Source organism: Syngnathus scovelli, chromosome 12, assembly GCF_024217435.2.
Source record: "Syngnathus scovelli strain Florida chromosome 12, RoL_Ssco_1.2, whole genome shotgun sequence".
NCBI lineage: Eukaryota > Metazoa > Chordata > Actinopteri > Syngnathiformes > Syngnathidae > Syngnathus > Syngnathus scovelli.
This window is the reverse complement of record NC_090858.1, coordinates 7645624-7666854: the sequence shown is the minus strand read 5'-3', so window position 1 is coordinate 7666854 and position 21231 is coordinate 7645624. Positions and strand designations below refer to the sequence as shown.

Here is a 21231-nt window from a genome sequence, read left to right as displayed (position 1 = left end):
GGTTAGGGTTAGAGCTAAGGTTGGGGTTAGGGCTAGGGTTAGAGTTAGTGTTAGGGTTAGAGCTAGGGTTGGGGTTAGGGTTAGAGCTATGGTTAGGGGTTAGGGTTACGGTTAGAGTTAGTGTTAGGGTTAGAGCTAGGGTTAGGGTTAGGGTAAGGGTTAGGGCTTGAGTTAGGGTTAGGGTTAGAGGTTAGGGTTAGGGTTAGAGCTAAGGTTAGGGTTAGAGCTAGGGTTAGAGCTAGGGTTAGGGGTTAGGGTTAGAGTTAGTGTTAGGGTTAGAGCTAGGGTTAGGGTTAGGGTAGGGTTAGGGTAAGGGTTAGGGCTTGAGTTAGGGTTAGAGCTAGGGTTAGAGCTAAGGTTAGGGTTAGAGCTAGGGTTAGAGTTAGGGTTAGAGGTAGGGTTAGGGGTTAGAGTTAGAGTTAGTGTTAGGGTTAGAGCTAGGGTTAGGGTAGGGTTAGGGTAAGGGTTAGGGCTTGAGTTAGGGTTAGAGCTAGGGTTAGGGTAAGAGCTAAGGTTAGGGTTAGAGCTAGGGTTAGAGTTAGGGTTAGAGCTAGGGTTAGGGGTTAGGGTTAGAGTTAGGGTTAGTGTTAGGGTTAGAGCTAGGGTTAGGGTTAGAGCTTGAGTTAGGGTTAGGGTTAGAGCTAGGGTTGGGGTTAGGGTTAGAGCTAGTGTTGGGGGTTAGGGTTAGAGTTAGTGTTAGGGTTAGAGCTAGGGTTAAGGGTTAGGGTTAGGGTTAGTGTTAGGGTTAGAGCTAGGGTTAGGGTTAGAGCTAAGGTTGGGGTTAGGGCTAGGGTTAGAGTTAGTGTTAGGGTTAGAGCTAGGGTTAGGGTAAGGGTTAGGGCTTGAGTTAGGGTTAGGGTTAGGGTTAGAGGTTAGGGTTAGAGCTAAGGTTAAGGTTAGGGTTAGAGCTAGGGTTAGAGTTTGGGTTAGAGCTAAGGTTAGGGTTAGAGCTAGGGTTAGAGTTAGGGTTAGAGCTAGGGTTAGGGTTAGAGTTAGGGTTAGTGTTAGGGTTAGAGCTAGGGTTAGGGTTAGAGCTTGAGTTAGGGTTAGGGTTAGAGCTAGGGTTGGGGTTAGGGTTAGAGCTAGGGTTAGGGGTTAGGGTTAGGGTTAGAGTTAGTGTTAGGGTTAGAGCTAGGGTTAGGGTAAGGGTTAGGGCTTGAGTTAGGGTTAGGGTTAGAGGTTAGGGTTAGGGTTAGAGCTAAGGTTAGGGTTAGAGCTAGGGTTAGAGTTAGGGTTAGAGCTAGGGTTAGGGGTTAGAGTTAGGGTTAGTGTTAGGGTTAGAGCTAGGGTTAGGGTTAGAGCTTGAGTTAGTGTTAGGGTTAGAGCTAGGGTTAGGGTTAGAGCTTGAGGTAGGGTTAGGGTTAGAGCTTGAGTTATGGTTAGGGTTAGAGCTAGGGTTGGGGTTAGGGTTAGAGCTAGTGTTAGGGGTTAGGGTTAGAGTTAGTGTTAGGGTTAGAGCTAGGGTTAGGGTAAGGGTTAGGGCTTGAGTTAGGGTTAGGGTTAGAGGTTACGGTTAGAGCTAAGGTTAAGGTTAGGGTTAGAGCTAGGGTTAGAGTTAGAGCTAGGGTTAGGGGTTAGGGTTAGGGTTAGTGTTAGGGTTAGACCTAGGGTTAGGGTTAGGGTACGGTTAGAGCTAAGGTTAGGGTTAGAGCTAGGGTTAGAGTTAGGGTTAGAGCTAGGGTTAGGGGTTAGGGTTAGAGTTAGTGTTAGGGTTAGAGCTAGGGTTAGGGTTAGGGTAGGGTTAGGGTAAGGGTTAGGGCTTGAGTTAGGGTTAGAGCTAGGGTTAGGGTTAGAGCTAAGGTTAGGGTTAGAGCTAGGGTTAGAGTTAGGGTTAGAGCTAGGGTTAGGGGTTAGGGTTAGAGTTAGGGTTAGGGTTAGAGCTAGGGTTAGAGCTTGAGTTAGGGTTAGGGTTAGAGCTTGAGTTAGGGTTAGGGTTAGAGCTAGGGTTGGGGTTAGGGTTAGAGCTAGGGTTAGGGGTTAGGGGTTAGGGGTTAGAGTTAGTGTTAGAGCTAGGGTTAGGGCTTGAGTTAGGTTTAGGGTTAGAGGTTAGGGTTAGAGCTAAGGTTAAGGTTAAGGTTAGGGTTAGAGCTAGGGTTAGAGTTAGGGTTAGAGCTAGGGTTAGGGGTTAGGGTTAGGGTTAGTGTTAGGGTTAGAGCTAGGTTTAGGGTTAGGGTTAGGGTTAGGGCTTGAGTTAGGGTTAGGGTTAGAGGTTAGGGTTAGGGTTAGAGCTAAGGTTAAGGTTAGGGTTAGAGCTAGCGTTAGAGTTAGAGCTAGGGTTAGGGGTTAGGGTTAGTGTTAGGGTTAGACCTAGGGTTAGGGTTAGGGTAGGGTTAGGGTTAGGGGTTAGGGTTAGAGTTAGGGTTAGAGTTAGGGTTAGAGCTAGGGTTAGGATTAGAGCTTGAGTTAGGGTTAGATCTAGGGTTGGGGTTAGGGCTAGGGTTAGGGTTAGCGCTAGGGTTAGGGTTAGAGTTAGGGTTAGTGTTAGTTAACCCTAACCCTAACCCTAGCTCTAACCCCAACCCTAACCCTAGCTCTAACCGTAACCCTAGCTCTAACCCTAACCCTAGCTCTAACCCAAACCCTAGCTCTAAACCTAATCCTAGCTCTAACCCCAACCCTAACCCTAGCTCTAACCCTAACCCTAGCTAACCCTAACCCTAGCCCTAACCCCAACCCTAGCTCTAACCCTAACCCTAACTCAAGCTCTAACCCTAACCCTAGCTCTAACCCTAACACTAACCCTAACTTTAACCCTAGCTCTAACCCTAACCTTAGCTCTAACCCTAACCCTAGCTCTAACCCAAACTCAAGCCCTAACCCTTACCCTAACCCTACCCTAACCCTAGCTCTAACCCTAACACTAACTCTAACCCTAACCCTAACCCCTAACCCTAGCTCTAACGCTAACTCTAACCCTAGCTCTAACCCTAACCTTAACCTTAGCTCTAACCCTAACCTCTAACCCTAACCTCTAACCCTAACCCTAACTCAAGCCCTTACCCTAACCCTAGCTCTAACCCTAACCCCAACCTTAGCTCTAACCCTAACCTCTAACCCTAACTCAAGCCCTAACCCTTACCCTAACCCTAACCCTAGCTCTAACCCTAACACTAACTCTAACCCTAACCCCTAACACTAGCTCTAACCCTAACCCCAACCCTAGCTCTAACCCTAACCCTAACTCAAGCTCTAACCCTAACCCTACCTCAAGCTCTAACCCTAACCCTAGCTCTAACCCTAACACTAACTCAAGCTCTAACCCTAACCCTAGCTCTAACCCTAACACTAACCCTAACTCTAACCCTAGCTCTAACCCTAACCTTAGCTCTAACCCTAACCCTAGCTCTAACCCTAACTCAAGCCCTAACCCTTACCCTAACCCTACCCTAACCCTAACCGTAGCTCTAACCCTAACACTAACTCTAACCCTAACCCCTAACCCTAGCTCTAACCCTAACCCTAGCTCTAACCCTAACCCTCACTCAAGCTCTAACCCTAGCTCTAACCCTAACACTAACCCTAACTCTAACCCCTAACCCTACCTCTAACCCTAACTCTAACCCTAGCTCTAACCCTAACCTTAGCTCTAACCCTAACCCTAGCTCTAACCCTAACTCAAGCCCTAACCCTTACCCTAACCCTACCCTAACCCTAACCCTAGCTCTAACCCTAACACTAACTCTAACCCTAACCCCTAACCCTAGCTCTAACCCTAACCCCAACCCTAGCTCTAACCCTAACCCTAACTCAAGCTCTAACCCTAACCCTAGCTCTAACCCTAACACTAACCCTAACTCTAACCCTAACCCCTAACCCTAGCTCTAACCCTAACTCTAACCCTAGCTCTAACCCTAACCTTAGCTCTTACCCTAACCCTAGCTCTAACCCTAACTCAAGCCCTAACCCTTACCCTAACCCTACCCTAACCCTAGCTCTAACCCTAACACTAACTCTAACTCTAACCCCTAACCCTACCTCTAACCCTAACTCTAACCCTAGCTCTAACCCTAACCTTAGCTCTAACCCTAGCTCTAACCCTAACTCAAGCCCTAACCCTTACCCTAACCCTACCCTAACCCTAACCCTAGCTCTAACCCTAACACTAACTCTAACCCTAACCCCTAACCCTAGCTCTAACCCTAGCTCTAACCCTAACCTTAGCTCTAACCCTAACCCTAACCTCTAACCCTAACCCTAACTCAAGCCCTAACCCTTACCCTAACCCTAACCCTAGCTCTAACCCTAACACTAACTCTAACCGTAACCCTAACCCCTAACCATAGCTCTAACCCTAACCCCAACCCTAGCTCTAACCCTAACACTAACTCTAACCCTAGCCCTAACCCCAACCTTAGCTCTAACCCTAACCCTAGCTCTAACCCTAACCTTAGCTCTAACCCTAACTCTAACCCTACCTCTAACCCTAACCTTAACCTTAGCTCTAACCCTAACCTCTAACCCTAACCCTAACTCAAGCCCTAACCCTTACCCTAACCCTAGCTCTAACCCTAACCCCAACCCTAGCTCTAACCCTAACCCTAACTCAAGCTCTAACCCTAACCCTAGCTCTAACCCTAACACTAACCCTAACTCTAACCCTAACCCCTAACCCTAGCTCTAACCCTAACTCTAACCCTAGCTCTAACCCTAACCTTAGCTCTAACCCTAACCCTAGCTCTAACCCTAACTCAAGCCCTAACACTTACCCTAACCCTACCCTAACCCTAACCCTAGCTCTAACCCTAAAAACTAACTCTAACCCTAACCCCTAACCCTAGCTCTAACCCTAACCCTAGCTCTAACCCTAACCCTAGCTCAAACCCTAACCCTAGCTCTAACCCTTATCCTACCTCTAACCCTAACACTAATTCTAGCTCTAACCCTAACTTTAAACCTAACCCTAGCTCTAAGGAAGTGTATGGTTATATGGTGACACGAGCAACTGTGTTGCAAATTTTCTATGATAAAATTTTTTGGGTCCCACTGAGATTCGAACCCGGGTGGCTGGGGTGAAAGCCCAGAGCACTAACCACTACCCTATGGAAGCCTTGCCCTCAGGGAAAGGAACATGTATGGTTTTATGGATCAGCTCACAAGCGACTAGATCAGTGAAGACTCCACAGCAGATGTCATCACAACACGTTGTGTACACGAACACCTAGCAAAGTACAATTTAAAATGACACTTTCGAAGTACCCAAAGTTAAGTACCTACATTCTACCGTGGCACCGTTGAGAGCGTCCTCACCAGTTGCATTGCTGTCTGGGGTGGTAACTGCACTGAACAGAACTTGAAGGCCCTGCAGCGCATAGTGAACACGGCTGGTAAGATTATTGGTGCTTCGCTCCCCTCCCTGAAGGACATTTACACCTCCCATCTCGCCCGCAAGGCAACCTCGATTGCGAGAGATGTGAGTCACCCGGCTCACTCTTTGTTTGACCTTCTGCCCTCTGGGAAGAGGTACAGGAGCCTGCGCTCCCGCACCACCAACAGCTTCTTTCTCCAGGCTGTTAGGACCCTGAACTCGCTACCCCCTTCTGCGTAGCGTGCGGCACTGTCGCGCTTTTTCTGGAATGTCTGCTGTACGCGCACTTGCTCCTTTTTTTGCACCTCTTATTTATTTATTTATTTATTTATTTATTTATTTATTGTGTTATTTATTCAGCACGCTGTTGTTATACTTGTTTACTTGTTTGTCTGTTGTGGGCCATGTCTTGTCACCGTGGGAATGAAATTTCGGTTTCTTTGTGTGTCTTTGGCATGTGGAGAAATTGACAATAAAGCTGACTTTGACTTTTGACTTAAACTTACAAAAGGAAACCCATAAGAAATAAAAATGACACAAGAAGAGCCCTAACATGGCACTTGACAGCTGTCAGTGTCAAATGCAAAATGTAAACAAGGACCATGTGAAAATTAGGTCAATGCAATCTCCGGTTAGAATATGTTATTTTGTAGGTATTAACAAGTAAAATAGTTTTAAATTAGTCACAATTATTTAGGCAGGTAATTATGGGATATTTTGGTACACTACACGAGGTAAAAAAATAATATAAAATAAAAAAATAAGAAAGTGTAGTGAACGATTTGGTGAACGATTCTTTTGAACAAATATTTTGAGTGAACCGATTCTAAAGATTCAGTTCACTTGAGAACTGGAATACACATCGCTCGTACAAAACAGTGCAAGCTATCGTAGACAGCCGGTCGAAATAGCCCACTGGTTAGTGATTCGGACTCTTGCTCGGCAAGAGCTTGGTTCGATCCCAGGGGCGAGGAAATGCTTTTGTTGTGCAATTAACCTTTTATTTATTTATTCTCTTTTTTTTTTAACCTCGTGTAGTGTACCTACACATATTGTCATATAAAGCAGTTAACCAAATGTCTGATTTTTATGTTTTAATTGGCGAATATAAAAACAAGGAATAAGACGCCAGACAAGTTTTAACATAAATGTTTATTAAAAATAATAATATTAAAAGCAAATTTCAAACCAACAATCTAATGTGAAATTACAGTAGGTATATTGGATAACAATATTTAGGCGTATATAGGTATATATGTTATTTAAAAACGACTATAAGTGTTATACTACGATACAAGTGTTTACCAGCTCAGTGGCCTGAGAGGAGAGTGTCCGCCCTGAGATTGGGAGGTTGTGGGTTCAAACCCCTGCCGAGTCATACCAGTGACTATAACAATGGTACCCATTTCTTCCCTGCTTGGCACTCAGTGTAAGGGGTTGAAATGGGGCCCCCCCACCCGCTGCTCACGATTATTGGGACTTTTGGCACTCAGTGTAAGAATAAACTATTGAAAGTGATTGTGATCAAAATCCAAAAGAATCAATATGACTTTGTTTACTGTTTTAGACTAGCTCTATAAAATATTGCGACATGAAGAACAAAGTCACTTTTAAAGACGCTCTGCTGTTCTGACAGCGGCTGAGTGGCTATCAGGTGTCTCGACTTGACTTGTGTATTTTATGTTGGAAACAATATTTAGGCGTATATATGCATACACGTTATTTAAAAACTACTATAAGTGTTATAAAATCAAGATTACCCAAAGAGAAGTATAATCTCCCCGTTGTTGCATAACGGCGCATCCCTTCATGCAATAAAGTTAGCCGTTAGCGTGGAGAAAACGTGCATAAAAGAAGTGGTGTTTCAGTGAGTGGTTCTTTCTTTCCTTGGCAAATCGTAAATCTACATTCTGGCTTGCATAGTTCACGCCAGGAGGGAGACGCAACACGTTCACTGACTGATCCGTGGGTGCACGGGAAGGCAGTTGACCCATTCACGAACGGGAAAGTCAGGATTCCTTCCCTCACTGATCCGCTCTCGCGATGAACTGGAAATGCAAATCACTCACTCAATGACTCGTTCACTCACAGTTCCGTTCAGTTGTTGAACGGGAAATGCAATTCACGACTCGTTTGTGAACAGGAAGTTATGTCATTTTCTTCTTCGTTTTGATTTACGGCGAGGTGGCACCAGCTTTAACGCGCATTACCGGCACCTACTGGCTGAAGTCATATGAATTGAAAAACGTACGAATCACTTTAGGAAGTGATTCGTTCACTGAAGAAATTCGTTCTTTTGAACGAATCGTTCATCACCAGCGAACGTGAACGTGTGTGCGTGTGTGTGTGTGTGTGTGTGGTGGTGGTGGGGGGTGACGATTCGTTGAACAATTCCTTTGAACGAATCTTTTGAGTGATCAGTTCACTTAAATGAACTGGAATCACTAGTTGCTGTGTGCTTTTACTCACAGTGACACTATGACGGCTGTGGTGCGCTTTCCGTCCGATGGAAATCAGAGCATGTTGTTCTTAATGTCGCAATATTTTATAGAGCTAGTCTAAAACAGTAAACAAAGCCATACTGATTGTTTTGGATTTTGATCACAATCACTTTCAATAGTTTATTCCTTACACTGTCTAGAACCTTTTTTCTAAAACTGTCACTTTCATTTACAAAAGAAATACAATTTAAAGAATATTTAGTATTTATTTTTATTCAATTATTTGACTCTCCATACATATATAGAAATAGAACTTTACATCTTTTGTTGTAATATAACTGATTTTAATATAGAAGCTGGTTTAACACTTAACAGATTTTTTGTTGGTGTGCCTCGAGATTTTTTCAATGAAAAGGTGTGCCGTGAATGAAAAAAGGTTGGAAAAGACTGCTATATAGAACCACTAAGAATGCAAAAGAATACCAGGAAGTGATTCCTATATGCATTTAAGAAAACGGACTGCATCAGAGTACTATGTAGACGTCTCTTTCAATGTACTTCAAAGTATTAATATACTCGAGTCGGACTTTCAAATCCCCCAAAGCAGTGCCCAAGAATATATTCTGGAACATGCCACATTCATGAAATTTTTTAAAGCCATCAAAATATGGTAAAACTGATTGCAGAGGGGAAAAAAAAATGTCAACCATAGAACAAAATGAGCAGTTCATTAGTCAAATTGAGATGTGACCAAACCTGTACATTTTCTTAAAGCCATAATTGTCCAAGTTATAAGAATATTTCCAGTAAAGAAAAACAAGTTCACCAAACAAGGGTACAAACAATTCTTTTCTTTCCCATACGGTGTTCAGATAAGTTTTACTTGTCTTTTCTTTTAAGAATTTTTACATTTGGGAGTCACTTGGTTGTGTTCAACCATACAGTAAAAATAAAAACCATGAGCAAATTAAGACATCTTATTTAAAAGTTTTATTATTGCACATTCCATTTTTTTACAAAATCTTCACACTTGACTTGAATAGCATATTTTCACCAATATTCAGAAAATTTGAGGTAATGACTGTAGCGCACATGAGTAAACAGACTGTGTCAAAAGTATAAATTCAAGTAGAAACCAGCAAATGAATAAATGAAAGAATTACCACAAACAAGCACCGGAGTCAAAAACAATTGTCTGAGATTATGTGTTACTTGTTTGTTGCATTCCAAATTCCGTAGAAAAAGTCTGTGATAAACAAGTGGATGACGTTGAGGTATGACAGAGTTAAGAAAAGACAATACAAAAGTACACCTTTAGAAGTTCCACAGTACAGAAATATCTGAGGAGGTTGCGGTTATCTGGACTTTCAGCGAAAGTTCTCCTTGAGCCTCCACAGGCCCTCTTGCCCAGACCTCCGCTGGAAGTCGCAGATGCTCCTGAGCAATTCTCGGAAGACGGGCGCCTGCTTGACGCTCAGTCTGGGTTTGAAGTACTCCAGCACTTCCTGTGTACTGGCCTGCCCGTCCACTTGCCCCTGGAAGGCCACAAAGTTGCGCAGGTCCGTCAGCAGCTCGTCGTGCTCTGTGCTCGGAGCGGGCCGTGAGGTGCCGGCACCGTCCTCTTCAGCATCATCTTCTTCTCTTTGTCTGCTGGAGGGAAGGCTGAGGTGGTTGCGGTCTCTCATGCGGGCCAGGAGGGCGGACGAGGACAGAGGGGTTGCGCTAGAGTCAATTTCGGCTACCTCCCCGCTGAAATGAGCCCCTGCATCTGGCTTCTTTAAGTTTGTCTTTGTTACGATAGCAGCATCCTAACAGAGAAACACGCACATTGACATTGTAAAATACAATAAACCCCTACTAAGGCGGAAATTATTGAATTTGACAATTTAGTTTAAACACATCTGACATCACCCTTCAAAACAGGTCTTAAGATTCAATGCCAGCCTAAAGGTACAATAATCTGGATCCAAAATATGACCCTATTAAAAACACTGCAGTTACCTTGCATTTGTTCAAATTGGGGAGCGTGGGCACAGATGGTCCGACCAGGAGAGAATTCTTCTTTTGTCCGAAGCGTTTCCTGCAGAGCAAAGGCGGGACAGCAAAGTGAGCTGAGTAGGTCGTAACAAGCAAGCGTGTGGATGCCATAATGCCCCATTGAGGGTCCGTACCGAGCGGGCGGCGGGGGGTTTCGACTGAGGGCCAGCCTACAATGCTGGCGAGACACTTTGAGGGCCTTCAGGGCATCTTTGGCCACCTTGTCGGCTTCAGCCTCCACCAGCACGTAGTCTGGATTTGAGGACTCGATGATGGCGTCGTGCTGCATCACGCTGTGGATTCCTGAGACGACAAAACCGTAATAAACCTTTGCACGGAAAAGGCAGAGACTTGTCCAATAAAGTTTGTACCGGATTTTTTGAAGAGCTTCGACAAGACGTAATCGTCAGATTTTTTCTGGTCTTCAGCGTCCGTCCTCTTGTACTCTCTCTTCTTCACCAAGTGCGAGATGCGCTGGCCCTCGAAGCGAGCGTCTTTTTCACGTTTATGCTTCTTTCCTTTATGCCTTTCCATTTTGCTGGAGTCGCAGTGTTTCCTCTTCTCCCTGCGCTTCAGACCCGTGCCGTTCTTTAGTTTGCCACATGATAAATGCGGATCTGCATCCATGCCATTTGGCTTGTTTTGAGCACCCACTGTACCATTTATTGGACCCTGAGATAATCTCTGACAGGCAGATTCAGAACTCTCTAATAAGGAATGTCTATTATTTGGATTTATTTCAATCTGCTGGGATTTGGAGTGTTTACTATGGTGCATTCTTTCCGTTTTTTTAGGTGCCTTGACATCGGAGCCGGTACCTGTAAGGAATGCAGGGGAGAAAATGTGTTGAGGAAGTGTGTCTCTTAGGTGGCGCACCACAAAATCATGCATACCGGCAAATATTGCACTGGTCTCTGTGCTCTGCTTTTCATCTGGGTCAGCTAATGTGAAAAGTTCATAGATGTCATTAGACTTGAAGAAACGGCGTTGTTTGGGGTCCTTCAGGACACGGTTGGTCAGAAACTGTTTGAAAATTTGTCTGAATGGTACACACAGAGAAATGTTAGATTCGAGTGTGTTCAATTGCACTAATCCAAAACTACAACTAAGTCATCTCGATAACGATGGCAGTGTCTAACCTGTGGTATATTTTTTCTTCAATGGTGCCTGCAGTAAGGAGCCTGTAGACGGTTACCTGCTGCTTTTGACCGATTCTCCAGGCCCGCTCCCTCGCCTGTTGTGGAACACACACACATGCACACTTAATCGATTTGATTGACATAACTGGATCATTTTTCTATTTTTTGTGGCTTTTATAGTTCAAAGTTTTGTCAAGAGATAGTAAAATAATAAAACCAACAACTTAGTAACTTAGGAGTGTATATTTTTTTTTCCACTTTCAATGCATTCTCAAATTATTCTTTTGAAATAAGTATCTAGAAAAAACAAAGAAAACGCAAAGAGTGAAAATGTAATCCAATGTTGGGAGGACATTGAATTTAAATTTCATAACTTCAGAGGTGGATTGTGGTAATGACCATTCACCTATAAAGTTCTACTATGTTTGTATTTACACTGAGACAGTGACAAACCTGCGTGTCAGTACTCGGGTTCCAGTCTGGGTCATAGATGATGACTCTATTGGCTCCAGTCAAATTGACTCCCAGACCTCCCACTCTAGTTGTCAACAAGAAGACAAATATAGATTTGTCCTGGGAAGACAAAGTAAAAATAAAAATCATGTTAAATGTAATATACACATTTCAGATTTCTTCTTTCCAACAAACTTGACACTCATTGGCCACTAATAGTGAAGCAATTTGACAGAGGGCAAATGGCTATAAAACTGTTTGCTCAACGAATGTATTTATGTATGTGGACTTGAGCAGTAAAGAGCATCCAGATGAACAACAGCTTGCCATCAATTAGTGTCTCCACCTCAGGGTGAGCACGGATCCTCGGAAGCATTTTTGTCCCTCAGGAGGGGATTTTCATAGGAAACACTGGGAGCCATTAGGGATGACTAATACCTCGTTGAAGCGGGCGATAAGCGGCTGTCTGGAAGCTATGGTGGTCGTGCCGTCCATTTTCAGGTACATGTAGTGGTTCTGTGTCACAAACACTTCCAAGATGTCCAACATCTGCACCAGAGGAGAGCGTGAGTTGAGCGTGTGAAAGATAGGAGGGAGGAGAAGGGGGTGGGGTGGATTATGCCTAAAAGGATTAAAGCAGATTAATATTACATGGACACAGATACCGACAGGGAGGGTCTCAGGTTCCGTCTGAGGTCTAATCTCATTGGTATCGACTATGACAACAGATGCCTCACATTCTTCCTCTCATTCGCACTCTCATAAATTCTACAACCACATTCAATGCCCAAGGAGACAAATGGTGTCAAATTGTATACACTTGGTAAAAAAAAAAAAAGGTGATCACCTGTCGCGACTGCGAGAAGAGCAGGACTCTATGACCCTGCTTGAACCACAAACGCAGCAGAGAGTCCACCACGATCAGTTTGCCCGAGCGCTTCCAATAGCCGAAGTGCTCCTCTTCTGTTAGCGCCTCCTCAGGGATCCCCCTCAGCAATCGCGGGCCGCCAGAGAAAAGGTCCGGGTGGTTGCACAGCTTACGCAGTGCTATCAAGCCTGAGAAAACCTGAAGAGAACCAACAATGTTCTATCATGCTGTTGTCCATTCTGAAACATAAAACATGGACACACACACACAAAAGTGTATCGCCATCTTAATTCATCTGAGAGATCATTTATGTGTTTTGATGCTCCCGTTAGCAAAAGAGGGCTAATGGGCTGAGCATAAAACTATTTAATATCAACTTGTGAATAAGCAAGACCACAATGATCTGAGGTAATTACACTTATTAGTTATTATATACTATATTTTTTCCTGATGGAAACAGGAAGGCATTTATCTGTCTTAAGCGGACGAGCAACTAATTGGAGCTTGGTGTCTATTAGAGGGACGACCTCCGAGAAATTAGATTTAAGAATTTATGTTTATCTTATTTTTGAAGCACTTGGTTTATTTTGTTTATCTCTTTCATTGGCACTGTTGAAAGCTCATCAAATCTTGTGAAAGATGTTAAATAATGAAAAATTGGTGTAAACGTTGTCGCATTTTCACGGCGCTGTTGCTTTTAAACAGATAAACGCATAGACGGATGAGTTGCATAACTTATTTACGGACAATTAGGGCCATGTTTTTTGATGAAGGCACAGCGGTCACTGCATTAGTAATGGTGGTTAATGGACTCGGGAATGACCACTGAATATGTGTGTGCGTGCAATCTGCTGTGGTCACCCTCGGCTCTCCAACCACGTCCATTTGGTTAGTGGTGATAAATGGGTTGAGATTCTCTCAAGGGTCTGGCTAATGTGAGAACAGCATCTGCACAACCTCCACATCTTTAAAGACGACTAAAGTAAGCTTGTTATGGAGCTGACCAAAATGTACGTTTACAAAAAGAATCATTTCATCCCGAGTCTCTAACCTTAAAAAAAAAAAAATCACGGATATGGCTTTAAGTGATGAACTAAATTCATCAGTTGAGCGGGTTAAATAATGAATAAGGCTTGTTGTGTTCCTGGAAGTCATTTCGCCAACCGCAAGTGCGCCCCCTTGTCTTTTTAATGCAACGTGCATCAAATAGAGCCGACGCATAAAGTCTGTCGGGTTACTCTGTTCACCTGCATGTCCCCGTTGAGTATCTGGTAGACCTCTTTGGAGTCTAAGAAGCTCTGATAAACCTGACGCTGCTCCTGCGTTAACCTGCAAAATAAAACCTACACAGATCGAGGGGAGAAGTTGTGAGAGAGTGTAATGAGTGGTGAACATCCTCTTTAAAGCACTTTGCTGAAGTGGCACATGCGAGGGGAGAAATTACAGGGGTACAATCGTGTTTTGAAGCCATCGGCGTCCCTGGGGATGGACTTAATGAGCTGAAGTGAACTGAGGAGTCAAGCGGCATCAGACTCAAGGACAGACCAGAGACTGGGCCAACATAATGAATACTTGCTCCTTTTACTTTAGCAGGACTTTATTAGCTGGCTTCACCTGGAAAGGCCATGCAAAGTCATGGAATAATTAATAAAACGTTGCACGTGTGGTCCCTGAGAATGACCAACTACTAGCAAATAGAGAAAGTTCTATACTTAAGCTTGCCAGGTTTGGTAGGTTCCTCAACTTTACTTTTTCAATCATCAAGTGTATTAAAATAACAATAAGATTGTTTTGTGGGATGTGAAATACCTGCTCGTTTTTGTCAGGTAAGGCAAGGTTGTCCTTGACGTCAGCCTTCATTCTTCGAAGGAGGTAAGGATTGATGGTGTCTCTCAGCACGCATGCACACTTGAACGCCGTCTGGACCTGAAGGCAAACAATTGACCTGGCTCATTAAAGACTGACCAGACAGACAGGCAGCTAAGAAAGAGCAGTAACACCTGTCAGCATGGTTGTTTCCTGGAGGCAGGATTGTCATCCCAACCCCCCCTAGCCCCGCCCATCACCTCCTCCCAGCTCGCCGAGCTATTGACCACTGAGCAGAGTGCTGACTGTCTCGGGGGACACAACTGGAGACCCTCCCCCACACCACTAAAGTGGCCTTCTTCACCTTATGCTAAAGGCCAGTTAGCTTTTTACACATTAACTGACAGGGGGTACGCAGAGGGATCAAAAAGACCGCCCATCACAGCAGGAGGGGGCGATAATACGGCAAGGATTTTGGCCGGAGTGGAGGCGAGGTGAGAGAAGGCGGCAGATGATGCTGAGGGTTCACAAGGGGGTGTAAAGGCGAGCTTCAGTAATGGATCCCACATCCACATGTAGACATGGCCCCACCAGCCCCATATGTTTTTATGTACTTTTATACACATGTACTCTTACCCGCACACACGTACCGCACACAACCCACGCGCTCTGATTTTAAGACGAGGACGAGTAGCCGAGCGTAGCTTTCTCTGACCATTTAATAACATTAATAATTAGTAAAGGTTTTTATTATCGACAGCGGAAGAAGCATCGATAGCCATCTTAAATAATTAAATCCATTCAGTCAGTGGGTTATTAACGAGTGGACACTAATGACAACGGGATACAATTTAGTTCTCCACTCTTGCTTCTCTGTCCGTCTCTCACACAAATGTGCATAAAACCAACACGCACTCGCGCACAGTATGATCTAAAGTGCCTTTGCATGGCTCTACAGTATGTTATTTGGCGCCTTTGTCCCCTCTTAAAATCAGCGTGTACATACAAACATGTAACTAGAAATACGTGTACAGCTATCACCACTGCTGTGTACACCATCTAATGATTTTATTTTACTTATAATAAATTTTCAGGTCTTTGGAATTACATTACGTCATAAAAACCATCTGTTCACAAAATACTGGGAGTCAGGCCTATGTGTACCTGGACAGGTGAGGCATTGCTGTATCCTCCCATGGTGATGGGCACAGAGAACTGCTCCATGAAGACGGGTAAAGTGCCCAGTTTCCCAGGAAAGACAAAATCAAAGAGAGACCAGAGCTCCTTTAAATTGTTCTGCATGGGCGAGCCGGACAGGATGAATCTGTGGGGGGTGCGGAACTTGAGAGAAAAAGAGAGAGAGAAGTTAAATGAAAGATGCCAATGAGAATGACATCGGTGTGCAGATTGCTAAAAATGACACATCTGTCAGCGTGACACACTCCACCTGTTTGCAGGCTGTGGTGATTCCAGCATTTGGATTTCTGATCTTGTGGCCCTCATCCAGGATGACGTAGTGCCAGTCGTAGCGTTGCAGGATGTCCTGCAAGCTCCTCACTGCTGAGTATGAGGTGATCAGGATGCCGTGACATGATGCTATCTCTGGAATCAGCTTTTCCTACAACAGCAAAAAAAAAAAAAAAAAAAAAAAAAAAACCATCTAACAAAAGAGCGTCTCTCTTCCTGTGTGGTTTCAGGAACTAATAGTGCTCTAGTGCCCCCCAGAGGAAAAAGACTCCATTGAAAACTTTATAGCTCACATAGGAGGACCTTGAAAACTTCCATAAAAGTACAAACAAAGGAAGAAAACATACCTTGTTGCTGCTGAAAGATCCCGTTTCATGAAGGACAGCGACTCTAAAAGGTGGCCACCAGGTGTGGAACTCCTTGACCCACTGGTGCATGACGGTAGCGGGACACACGATAACGGTGGGGCCCAGTCCAGCATACCTGCAGGTAAATGTATGTGTCACCAGGGCGGGGACAAAGACTTTACGACTGCAGAAAATATCAGCAAATTTCATTGGCAAATTAAAGTCATAATTCCTAAACCAAATTAAACTAAATAAAAGGCAATTCCCAGCGAGTAGGGGAAAAGTGCTTGCGTAAGGCAGAAAGTCAAGGTGGCAACAGAATGCTTACTTAAATGATCACTTTACAAATTTGCTCTGGTGAAAATCTACAGAAAACATACACGCACACCCTCGAAAATGCACTAATGGCCTGCTATGAACCTCAGCATCAGTGGAAGCTATTGATATTGGACCATAATTGAGTTTGCAAGCAATCAATTTGTGGACTTCTACAGCAGACAGAATATTGACCAACGGGGAAGCTCCGCCTACCAAATGCACAATGGTTATTTGTGCAGTAAAACCAGATTATCACCACCCCTGCGCCATGTATTATACATTTGATTTATGGCCCCGCTCCCGCTGCCTCGCCATTTCATGACTCCGAGATTCCTCTTAAGTGTTCATGAAAAGGCTCACTCAAACGGTGTCAGTGTATTCTCTGATGTCTGCAGGACCAAAGTCAAGAGTCCGATAATTGAAACACGTTAAATAATTCAGTCGAGCACACTCAAGCAGAAATCCTCCTGATCAAATATTCATACCATACAGACAGCGAGTCTCAGGCCAAGCTTTGTGTGTGCACGTGCACCTGTAGTTGGAGCCTCGGGTCCTCAGTTTGCTGTAGCTGAGTCCAGCTAGGAAGCAGATGATCTGGATGGTTTTACCCAAACCCATCTCGTCTCCCAGGATGCCTCCTGCCTGCTGACAGTGGAGCTCCCACAACCAGCGCACCCCCGTCTGCTGGTACCTGACCACCGCAATGCACATGTGCGCAACCGCATCAGATCCAAATCAAATTTGCCATGACATGACAGATGCTGCTCTTTTAAATTGGAGTTTGAGTCTAATATTTCGTAGAGAGTGATTCTCCATTCATGGCAGGGTCCACAAAAAAACTCACTTGTAAAGTTTCTTCCACAGGAACCCAGGAACTTTGAAGCCTTCATCAAACTCTGCATCGCTGTCATCTGTCACCTCCTCACCTCTTTCCCGCCTCTCCTCCCGTTCTCGAAGACGCTGTCGCTTCCACCTCCTAGCGGGAAAAAGTGAAGCGGAAGACAAACGCAGGACTTTGTAAGGATCTTGTCTGAACCCGATAATGAGGTGGCTGAGACAGATTCATAATGTCTTTAAGAACTAATAAATGGACGGAAAGCCCGTAAAAGTTGCATGGAAGGAAACTGTTAAGAGTGGTTCCTTAAGATTTGGAAGCTCAACGGCCCAAAAAAAAGGAAGTAAATGTAAAGGAAAAAAGGTTTAATAGCATTGCTGCAAAAAGGCAGTTAGAGGCAGAGTCGTCACGCAGCAAATGAAGATTGATACAGACAATTAGTAGTGCGAGTTCCCCAGAAAGGTGCGAGGTGGAGGGGATAAGAATCCATCTTCATTTGGGCCTGGTCCTGTCACCCTGCCACAAAACTGCTCCTTTAGCTGGGCCTGTGAGACCGCGCGCTCTAATTAAGTCAAGACTAAGCATTGGTTCAGTTAATTACACTTTTCTGCCCCCTCTGCACCAACCCCATCGCCACCTTTCCGACTACAAACTGCTCCTAATAACATCACCGCTCGCAAGGTCGGCCTCGCCCGGCCATGCCGTGTCGGTGCTGCTCAACTGACATCCAATCAGTGTGGCGCAGAAAAAAAAGGACACATGCCAACACAATTTATTTGGCAGCTATAAATATGAAATCTCATTAGGGCTGCTCTTCCCCTAATTTGAGTATGAGAGGGAGTGAGTGCGCTTATAAAAAAAAAAAAAAAAAAATGCAGGAGGATAATTAGGGCAGATCGAGAAGGGGAAAAAGAACAGGGAGTGAATTTGCTTCGTCAAGAAACAGCTGCCAATCTCATCTGGGATTAACTCCATTCTGGCACCGTGCAGCCAGCACAAACCAACTAACTAATGCAAACAACAATAGCACATTTTCACGATGCCAGTCCATATGCCGTATAAACTAAAGCGACTCAATCATGCCAATTGTCCACTTTCCTAAAGAGACTTGCAGAAGAAACTTTGTTAAACAGAACAACAGGGAGGACCTCTGGAACCACTGCTTATTGTTGCCACAGGAAATAATATAAAGTGCAATAATCCATTTGAGTATCACCATCATTAAAATCTGCATCAACTGTACAGGCAAGGCTTAATGCTAACATTTTTACAGGATGTCAATTTGCAGTGTTTGGGTCAGATGGAGTTGAAATTTTGCAATGATGATACGGGTTGACCTCTAAAAAGAGACGGGAAGTGTTTATAGCAGTGACGGTTTTACCTTATCCGCTGTCGATAACATTCCACATCGCCATCATCTTTGCATTTCTTCTCTTTACTTTTGGCCTCATTCTCTTCATCGGAACTTTCAGGGGAATACTGGTCATCGCTAAGCTGTTTCTTCATCGGCCTCCTTCCCTTGGCTTCATTTTTCCTCTTGTAAGCTTTCAACTCGTAGTCGCCCTCATCGCCGCCTTCCCCAAAGCCTTCCTCCATGGCGTCTCGTTGTTCTTGTTCGGGGTCGAAGCCTTCGTCGCTCGGCAGGTACTCGGAGCCGTCACTGTCAACCTCGTCGCCTTCAGTTTGACGTTTTCTCTTTAGCTTTGGCGCTTGTGGCTCCGATTTCTGTCTTGCCTTGGGATGAGCTTTCAAAGCAGTTATCTGGAGCTTTCGCATGCGCTTACGCATTTTCTTGTCCTTTGGAGAGGAAGCGCTTCCTTTGGATCCTTGCTGGTGTGTAGCAGTACTCCTCCTCTTCTTCACATGAGGAGCCCTCTTCCTTTCAGTCGCCAGCTTGGCCTGGTCGGCCAGGTACTCATCAAAGGCCGAGTTCTCGGCCAGCATGAGTTTGCGTGGCTCCTTCTTCACCTCCTTCTGTGGGATTCTCGTACCAAAAGGTGTCATGTGACCTGTCCGGATGAGCTCTTCCCACTCGGTCTCCTGTACTGGCATGAGCATGCTGCCCAGTGTGGAAGGACCAGGCTCTGGTACAACACAATACAAAACTTTTCTTAATATTGAAAGACATTTATTATACACAATATATAATGATTTTATCATCTTATGATTCATTTGTTTTGACAAAGTTACAATTTGAGGTTGGGGTATAAACGGTAGCGTCTCCAGCGTCTTTCTCTCTTTTTCATAAATGAGTTTGTTTTTTTTAGTAATCAGCACTTCTTACCTGTGTCCTCTGCATCTTCTGCCAAAAGCTCATCTTCAAACCTTTGGGCAATTTCTCCTCCCAAAATAGCTTGAAGCCGCTTCTGTTTGGCTCGGACCTTCTTGAGTTGTTTCTCCTGAATCACACACACAAACAAAACCCCCTTTGAATATTACAGTCACTATTAAATTCAAGTGAAAATCTAATTGAAACAAGTTTACCTTATTTTCTTTCTGCCTTTTGACCGATTCAATCTTCCTACTGATGTCTTTACTTGATGAAGCATAAGGGGATAGCTGCTCAATGATCTTATTGATGTGCTTCAGCGATACCACTGTAGACCTTAAAGTCAGATGGAAATAATATTAGAAATATGATATTCATAAAATCGACAGTTCATCAATTATATCATTTGAACTTAGAGCTCACATTATGCAAAATGCATTCTGATGATACAACGTTCAGTCAAGGAGCTCTTTTGTGTCAGTCCCATTTTGTGTGCACCCCTATTTGAGTTTTATTTTATTTTTTTACCTGACATCATCCAGCACCGACTCATACTCCTTCGCAGCCTCTGCTTTTGCAGCAGCTTGACTGGCCTCCTGGATGGCCTCGTCCACCTGCTGCAGGACGCCTTGCTCCAGAACATCCTGGTCATAGACGGCCACGCCGAGGCCGAGCAGCTCGTCAGCCCCAGAGCTGGCAGACGCTGCTTGGATGCGCTGGCGGTCGATATGCAGCAAAGCTCCGGACCTCTTACAGCCTGAACGCAACAGTGGATGATAATTTGTAACATGATCAATAATTTTACTAAAGTCTCCATGCAAAATTTCTTAGTGAGCAAGATTTGAGCTCTCACCACTATTGCTCTCCTCAGCTTCGTTGACAACTGTGCAGGGAGACGCAGCCTCAGGGCCTTGAGAAAAAACTGCTGAGCCTCCATTCTCCTCCGAGTTTGTCCTGGTGAGAGCAGCACTGGCTGGACCACCAGAGTGGGAGGAGGGGGCCTGGTCCTCTGGCCCATCTACTGGCATGGTGATGTGGCTGCAACAGCTTACAATAAAAAGACAATTTACCACCTTTTAATGACGCTCTGAAAACGCAGCTACTGTTTTTGCTTTTAGAGCATTATTGTGAAATCAGGCTTCAAAACACGTAACAGACCTTAGTGAGCAAGCGATCTGACGCCTACCTGTCCACGTATGCAATGGTTTTCCCTTCTTCAATGCAGTAATCAACGCATGCCTCACAAAACGTTAAATACACTTCTTCCAAATGAAAACAGCAATTTAATCAAACCTGCCAGTGTAGAATGCGTTTCACGATCACACCAGTCCATTGTTTACATGAGCTCGGCTAGCCAGCCGGCTACGCTATGCTACTTCTCAGCTGTCCAAGTGTGCAAGGGAACGACTGACAAAGAATGTACCGCAAAAGAGACGAACTTGCTAAGAATGTTTAAATAGCTGGACGGCAAATATGCCACGCAAGAGACAAATAATACCGTACTTAAAAAACGTGCAGTTACACAACATCGGCGTGATGCAAAAGCTTTTTCTGGTGCTGGAGAATGGCATGTCACCCTTGACTTGTGCAAGAGCGCCCTCTACCGGCGTTTTGGATTTTGCTTCTTTTTTCGCCCGGCAGATGACGCCGTAAAACTGTTTTGTAATTCGGTTAGGAGTTAACTGACAGAAGGCTGATTAAGAGATGATTAAAAAACAGACAAATGACTCTTACTTAGTAGGTCTTTATGGTCCTTATTTTAATCATGTGATGGAATCTCTGTTTGTGGAAAATATGACCACTCTTGACATGACCCCAAAATAGTGGTTGTTGATGCCATGTGTGACCTCAATGTGCCCCTTCATGGGAAAATACAAGTCAGCAATAAATAAGTGAGCCACACTGTTACACAAGTAACAATGCAGTATTACCTCTCATGGGCACAT

At 44.4% G+C, this 21231-nt stretch overlaps 1 protein-coding gene across 3 annotated transcripts; it reads right to left on the bottom strand.

Annotated features, from left to right (window-relative positions):
* Positions 1-8721: 8721 nt before the first annotated feature.
* ercc6 (excision repair cross-complementation group 6) lies at positions 8722-20873 on the bottom strand. 3 transcript variants are annotated; one of them, XM_049735988.2, is made up of 22 exons: positions 20444-20873; positions 20139-20332; positions 19814-20042; positions 19501-19621; positions 19301-19415; positions 18398-19100; positions 17026-17157; positions 16714-16872; positions 15864-15999; positions 15497-15667; positions 15214-15390; positions 14053-14169; positions 13491-13586; positions 12223-12441; positions 11814-11924; positions 11376-11495; positions 10923-11017; positions 10677-10822; positions 10155-10601; positions 9918-10086; positions 9748-9826; positions 8722-9554 (listed from the first exon to the last, which is right to left on the bottom strand). In XM_049735988.2, exons 2-22 carry the CDS (start codon positions 20311-20313, stop codon positions 9114-9116), a joined length of 4158 nt encoding a protein of 1385 aa, XP_049591945.1. In that variant the 5' UTR covers positions 20314-20332; positions 20444-20873; the 3' UTR covers positions 8722-9113. The 3 variants fall into 3 exon arrangements, with proteins under 3 accessions (XP_049591945.1, XP_049591943.1, XP_049591944.1); XM_049735986.2 differs by having other exon boundaries at positions 20472-20873; XM_049735987.2 differs by having other exon boundaries at positions 20579-20873.
* Between the last annotated feature and the right edge of the window lie 358 nt (positions 20874-21231).